At 35.5% G+C, this 8188-nt stretch overlaps 1 protein-coding gene across 1 annotated transcript; it reads right to left on the reverse strand.

The window, feature by feature from the left end:
• Window positions 1–5556: 5556 nt before the first annotated feature.
• Window positions 5557–6634, reverse strand: LOC107261047. Its single transcript, XM_015717566.2, has 3 exons — window positions 6471–6634; window positions 6011–6275; window positions 5557–5886 (listed from the first exon to the last, which is right to left on the reverse strand). The coding sequence occupies exons 1-3, from the start codon at window positions 6632–6634 to the stop codon at window positions 5557–5559; spliced, it is 759 nt and encodes a 252-aa protein (XP_015573052.2).
• Window positions 6635–8188: the final 1554 nt, after the last annotated feature.

Genomic DNA, 8188 nt, shown 5'->3' on the forward strand with positions numbered 1-8188 from the left:
AAAGACACAATTAAACTAAGAATTTCTAAAAAAACGGGCCAAAGAAATTTAGCGAGACGTTCGATCGCTCGGTCGACTCGCCTCCACCACGGGAGTCCGATCGACGATCCGAACACACCATCGGACTCACAACGACGCTACCGATGACGATCCCCGCCCGATTTTCCGATCCGACACCCGATCATCTGGAGAGATTTGCGGACGATCTCGACCGTCGATTCGCGAACGAAGCCCGATCGCCACGAAACCAGTTGCCATCGCGAAGCTTGAGCCGAGGAGAGTCGGGATACATCCTCCGATCATCCATCCTCCTGAGCTCACGGAAAAGCCCAAAAATGCCGTACCGCCACCATTTTCTCTCTCCACCGTGAATCTCCGATTCCGGCCACTGTCGACACTGCCGGCCAAAACAAAGCCGAGGGCCGAGAGGAGTCGATCGGCACTAAAATCAGCGACCACCGACGCCGGAACGCCGACGGCGAAATAAGCTTCTACCATCTTCCTCCTAGCAGAGCCGCCTGCATTGCCGCTACGCTGGCCCGCCACCAAGACAGCCCGACGACGCACGCCACCGCAGCCTCCTTCTTCTTCTACTCTCTCTCTCTCTCTTCCTCTCTTCTTTCCCGACTTCCATTCCTTTCAATATCGACATTTGACCCTTGAACTTTTCCTTATTACAATTTCGTCCCTCAACTTTCTTAATTACTTACAATTTCATTCCGCAGAATTTCAATTTAACCCCCAAACTTCTTTTTAGCCTTTCAATTAAGCCCTTAACTATTTAATTTGGGCCAAATCCGAATTATTGAAAATACACAATTACAAAAATACCCCCACCGACATATTTATTTACAAAAATACCAAGCTCACAAATTTCCATTAAAACCCCATAAAAATAACATTATACTTTCAATCCTTATTCCAAAATAAATTTCCAATTAAATCCTACACACAATTAAATTAAATAATCAATTTCCTCAAAATTCTTTTATAAAACATCCCTTATAATTTCTTCCAAAATTTTTCAATATATAATTTTACTTATATAAATATGCATTTGGAAAAATTTTGAATAACCAAAATATAATCATTTCAAATTAAACCCAATAATAATGAAGCTAAAATTAACTTAAATAAAAACTCATTATTAAATATATAAAAATTTCGGGTGTTACATTCTCCCCCCCTTAAAAAAAAAAATTCGTCCTCGAATTTTAAAAGAAAAGGGGCTACACTCTAAGACTGAAACTAATTAGGAACCTCTCAACTCCAACCCGGCTTTTAGAGAACTTTCCTAGGCAGAAACTAAACTAAACCACAAGACTCATCAAGAAACCCTTAAATAAAACCGCGAACTCGAAATCCACGATCCTCACTTACTACTTCTGAAACCAAATCTTCACTTAAATTCACACACCGAGGATCCAACACGAGCAAAGGATCGAAATATACTTCCTCAACTCAGACTTACAAACAACTGGATTTGACCTCAGAGAACATTACTAATACTTGGCAAGCAAGTCCAACTTACATGCCACCTCACCAACCCCGCCGACAAAACCAAGGGTCTCCATAACCTTATTTTCTTACCGAGTCACATCACTTATGACATAACATCCATCTGATCGCATCAACCGACATAACCCATGCCATCCTGACACAAGATTCCTCCTTGACTGAAATCCAAAAGCCTCCCTTATAATCTAACATGGGGCCTACAGCTCCACAGACTTACTCTCTCAGCAACTCAACTCGTCATCCAGAGAATTCTCAAGCTAACACTATTTACTTTGAAAAAATTTACTTATTTATTTACTTTATAATCATCACTGATAAAAACTTTATTATCTTGAAAAATACTTTTACAAAATCGTAAAATCTCTAGCCATTTTTCTTTATATAAAATTCTACAATATCGCGCGCCAGGGTGATGATGCCCCCTATCACCAAGGGTTGCAATGCACAATGTATGATGCATGTCCTAAAATGAATTTATGTATGCCTAACAGTGAAATGCCATATGCATTCTTACGGGACTGGGCGCAATATTGTATTTTAAAACACTTGTTCTACTTAGAAAAATAGATAATGTTCGCTTAAGTTTCTCTGGATTATGAGCGTCCGAAAATACTCCTGCTACCTTTCTTAAGCTTCTTACAATCACCAAAACTCAACCATAGAGCTCTGACATCTACTCGACTTCCCAGGCACTACTTTCGGCGCTACTCAATAAGACGATGCCTGATGCGATGACGAGACAATCCATGACACGATTGCAACCACGCTCTACACTAAAACTGACTGCGGTGCCCACCATCGAAACAACAATCAAAGCTTCTAAAGGCGGACTGCACTAATCACTTGAAGAAACAGCACGAGTCTACCACGCTCTGGATCTTCCCATCGCTACAAGCTCATTCTCAGCACAGCACCAAAGACAAGCTTACAAGAAAGGAAAGACTGACTCTCTAACAGTGAAGGCTGAAACACTGGAGTCAATGAAAACAACAAGACAGACATGATCCTAACTCCGCAGTACCAAGAAAAATCTTAACTTAGGTCGAAGGAAATCTAAACCTAAGCTCTGATACCAACTTTGTCACGACCCCACCCGTGGGCCCGTGACCGGCACTAGGGAATGGGTAGGCTTAAGGCCACCGAAACCCGTAGTAAGCCTGACACTCACTGATTTAAACAAATCTCATCTCAAATTAATATTATTAAAGTCACAATTTATCTTAATAGTTACACTTTACAAAATTACTTCGGTCTACCAGAAAAACTAGGCGAGACCCGAAGCTCAGAAAATTTACAACTGATACATCTACTATTTACTACTGCGGAGAATCTAAGATTTACCATTTTACATACCAAATCAAATACTTCACCCGATGATGAAGGAGTCGGGTTACTGAATAAGAGTCGCGAGAGAACTAACAGTCACGAATCTGAAAAACAACATAAATGGAGACTGTCAGTCTCGAGAGTGAGTTAAAATCATATATCTAAAACAGTTTCAAATATCTCAATGTCACATTCATTTAATTTTAAAATAATTGGTAAATCACGCGAACCATACGTGTCATGCCATGCTTAAACAAAATTTATTCCACATGCAACGGGACAGAGTACTTCAGTAGAACTCTAATCCCAACTCTAAAATCTCGATTATTTCAACACTTATGTCTCAACTAACCTCAACTCTATCATCTCAAACCTCTCATTCCAACAGATCGGAGCCAGAGAGCAAAGCTCGACCAGGGACCTTACCTCCAAATCGGCCACTTAACTCTCGGCCTTAGCCTTTTGGCTCTCTTATCCAATAAGATCGGGCGCCCCCGAGAGCAAAGCTCGACCAGGACCTTACCTCCACCGGTCACTTAAATATCCAAATAAGCCGGCCTGAGAGCAATGCTCACCGTGACCTTTACTCCCGGCAACCACAAATCACTAAGCCCAGAGAGCGATGCTCGACTGTAAGGTAGTCCTAATCTTTCTTTCTCAAAATTTTTACCTCTTTACCCTTTTCCTATCTCTCTCATATTATATTGCACACTCATCCAACTCCTATGTTCTACTGTCATCCCATCCTGAGTCATCATGCAATATTAAAATTGGTAATAAGGGAAAAATATATTTAAATAGTAATTAAGAGCATCATGCAAATGATAATAATAATAATTAAATAAAAAATTAAAATTGCAAATAAATGTTCACAGTAGCAAATCAAATTTTATGCATGACACGTGCGTAAACGATATATGACTTTAACTCACAGAATTAGGCGACCTCCTAGCTCAGCTTAGGTGTCTCGGTAGGAGCGAGCCAATGCATGATCATCTAATCACGGAAAACAATTTATCAAAACGATGAAACAATTACAATAGATCCTAGGTCTAGATTCCTAGGATCGACTGTCTAAGAATCTCGACTGGGAACTACCTGAAAATTCAGTGAACCTCCCTACAACACGAACATTACCCCCGTAAAAACGGGTCCAGGACTGCCGGAAAAACACTCCAAATACTTACAATTAAAACAACGGAGTCGGGTCCCCAAACTTCACTATTTCCGACTCCGCCACACAAAGACAAAACACAAGGCAGTAACCGACAGACAATTATTTTGACCCACAAATACCATCAAATACACAATATAAACCAAAAGACACAATTAAACTAAGAATTTCTAAAAAAACGGGCCAAAGAAATTTACCGAGACGTTCGATCGCCGGCCGACTCGCCACGGAGTCCGATCGACGATCCGAACACACCATCGGACTCACAACGACGCTACCGATGACGATCCCCGCCCGATTTTCCGATATGACACCCGATCATCCGGAGAGATTTACGGACGATCTCGACCGTCGATTCGCGAACGAAGCCCGATCGCCACGAAACCAGTTGCCATCGCGAAGCTTGAGCCGAGGAGAGTCGGGATACATCCTCCGATCATCCATCCTCCGGCCGGAGCTCACGGAAAAGCCCAAAAATGCCGTACCGCCACCATTTTCTCTCTCCACCGTGAATCTCCGATTCCGGCCACCATCACGACACTGCCGCTAAAACAAAGCCGAGGGCCGAGAGGAGTCGATCGGCACTAAAATCGGCCGACCACCGACGCCGAAACGCGCAAGAAATAAGCTCGCCATCTTCCTCCCAGAGTCGCCCCGCTGCCGCTCATTGGTGCCCATGACGCCGCACGGCCACAAGAAGCCCGACGACGCACGCCACCGCATGACTCCTTCTTCTTCTGACTCTCTCTCTCTCTCTCTCTTCCTCTCTTCCTTCCCCGACTTCCATTCCTTTCAATATCGACATTTGACCCTTGAACTTTTCCTTATTACAATTTCGTCCCTCAACTTTCTTAATTACTTACAATTTCATTCCGCAGAATTTCAATTTAACCCCCAAACTTCTTTTTAGCCTTTCAATTAAGCCCTTAACTATTTAATTTGGGCCAAATCCGAATTATTGAAAATACACAATTACAAAAATACCCCCACCGACATATTTATTTACAAAAATACCAAGCTCACAAATTTCCATTAAAACCCCATAAAAATAACATTATACTTTCAATCCTTATTCCAAAATAAATTTCCAATTAAATCCTACACACAATTAAATTAAATAATCAATTTCCTCAAAATTCTTTTATAAAAACATCCCTTATAATTTCTTCCAAAATTTTTTCAATATATAATTTTACTTATATAAATATGCATTTGGAAAAATTTTGAATAACCAAAATATAATCATTTCAAATTAAACCCAATAATAATGAAGCTAAAATTAACTTAAATAAAAACTCATTATTAAATATATAAAAATTTCGGGTGTTACACTAAATACATATGAAAATTACATATATTATGTAAATTCATAAAATAAAGTACTTTCTAGATAACTTCAATTTTAAATTTTATTCTTTCCTAAAATATGTATCTATAGTCAATTGTTTCTTCTTTGCAAGTGAACTAAATTCAATTTCATCTTTAACCTTTTGCAAAGCGGAAACCACATATGGTATATTTTTCTCATGTTGAAGTAACTAATTTTTCAATGTCTCAATCGCAAGAAAAGCCTCTTTTGGAGAAACATGTGGTAAAACATTACTATCATCTGGATCTTGATCGTCATTAGCTGGCACACACATTACTCCTTCAATAATTTCTTCATCTGTTGGTGATTCCATTAAAGCTTTATTTTCACTAGGATAATTCAAAATCTGGTCAATATTCATGGCATTTCTGTAGTGCAAATTAGAAATAACTTCTTCAAGTCCATGAATCCCTTCAACGTCACCAATTTCTTGTTCTAGATACATACCTTCCTCGGATCGAATTTTGCAATATTTGAAACAATTTGCAATAGATGTTGTCTTCACATCAATATTCCAAGCAGCATTAATAAAATTAATAGTATCTAGCACATTAATTTTTCCAGAATACTCCCATCTCATGGCCTTCCAAAATGCTATAATAAAAACGACGTCGATAATAAACCTTAAGTGTTCGAATACTTCCAACATCACATGATTGAATTTTTGATGTTGTATTTGGAGGCAAAAAGAATAATTCAACATTTTTCAAGCCTTCAATAACATTGGGATGAGCTGGACAATTGCCTACGATAAGCAGCACATTTCTATCGGCCATTCTATTGTCAAACCAACGAACAAATTCTTGAAAATGTAATCCAGTCACCCATGCTTTCTTGTTGGCTCGATAATAACAATTAAGATTGCCAATATTCACATTTTTAAAGCATCTAGGATTAACAAACATACCAATAATCCACAGAGGTACTTTATTTGAAGCATCCCCATTGCAACAAACAACAATAGTAAGTTTTTCCTTGTCCTTTTTTCCGTCCTTCTAATTTCTTTGTAGCTAGTGAATGATCATCTTGCAAACAATAAAATAATCCTGTTTCATTTATATTAAAAATATCCTTCTAATAAACTTGTCCAATTTAGCTTGAATTTCAGGTAAAGCATTTTCAATATTCTCCATAATAACTGAACCACTTTCAGTGAACTTTCTATAAGACTTAATTCCATGTCGCGCCTTGAACCACTCTAGCCAACCACTTGAGAAGTTAAAGTCTAAATCTGTATCATCATACATTTTATATAGAAACTCTTTTGCTTTAGTTTGAATCATTTCTTTGGTCATGTTCACTTTCTCTTGATATTGGAGAAATCACTCATACAATACCTTTTCTAATTTGGGATATTTGGCTGATTTATGCCTTTTAACATTGCTATTTGTTATCTCTTTTGACAAATATTATGCTGACCTTTTGAGAGTATTTGATATTGTTCCTTGGCTGAGGGAGAGACCAAACTTTTGTTGAACCCATTGTTGCAAATCTTTTTGACTTGAAGAGGGATGCTCATTTTTGTATTCACATAATGCTTTTTGCATCTCATCTGTTAGTGTATATTTTTTTACACCTTTCAAATGAGAAGCCATGGAGGAGAAGATATATATGAATTTTTATATTTTGATATATGAAATTAAAGTACATATTTCTATTTATAAACATTTTATTGTGTACTTGAAATACTTTATATTCTAATGTACGTACATGCATGCATTGCATCTTAAACCACATCATTCCCAAAATTAGCTCTCATACAATGCACTATTGTCCACCATGCATCTAGAATATCAAATATCATTTTTAAATTCTTTAATTCCTTCATTAATTTTATATAAATTTAATAAAAAAATGATATATAAAATATTAACTATTCTCTAAGATAATAAATATTAATTTTTTGATAAATTAATAAAATATTAATTTATCGATAAAATAATAACCTCTATAAGATAATAATTTTTCCTGGTCCCAAGGTTATTATTTTATAGAGGTTCTACCGTATATTAGTATTTTATAAAAATCTTAATACATTCTTATGAAGTTTTTCTATTTTTATATGCTAAAGTAAATAAACATGAGAAATATATATATTTATCAATTTTAACTTTTTATCTATTTTATTGCACTAATGAGTTCTCATATATTTATATAATACTTATTTTTAATAAATAAGATTGTTATAACTTTTTATTTTATTATTATTATTCTTCCGATACCACATATATATAGATTAAAATTTTTATTTATTTTATTGGACTAATGAATTCTTCGATATGTCACAAATTTCTTTAACTATTTTTATACTCCAAATGTAAATTTCTATTATTTGACTATTTTATTGATTATATATATATATATATATATATATATATATATATATATATATATATATATATATATATATATTATTAGAAAGATAGTAAGATTTATTATTAAAATTGAGTATTTTTACTAATTATAATACTTATTATAATTATTTTAAGAATATAATAATCTTATATTTAAATAAATCAAATATACCAAATTCATTATTAGTATTAGTTAAGACCACAATAAAATTTTTATAAATATTTATAAGTTAATATTTTTATAAATATGACATGTCATTTTCTCATTCGAAAACAATATAACATGGCTTCACAAAATTTTGCCACATAGAAACTCATGGAAAAATTTAGCATTTTATATATATATATATATATATATATATATATATATATATATATTATAAATTTTATTTTTTAACTCTTATTCTCCCATTTCTAAAGAAAAAATAAAAGCTCTTAATTCTCATA

This window comes from Ricinus communis, chromosome 4 (genome assembly GCF_019578655.1).
Source record: "Ricinus communis isolate WT05 ecotype wild-type chromosome 4, ASM1957865v1, whole genome shotgun sequence".
In the NCBI taxonomy this organism is placed as follows: domain Eukaryota; kingdom Viridiplantae; phylum Streptophyta; class Magnoliopsida; order Malpighiales; family Euphorbiaceae; genus Ricinus; species Ricinus communis.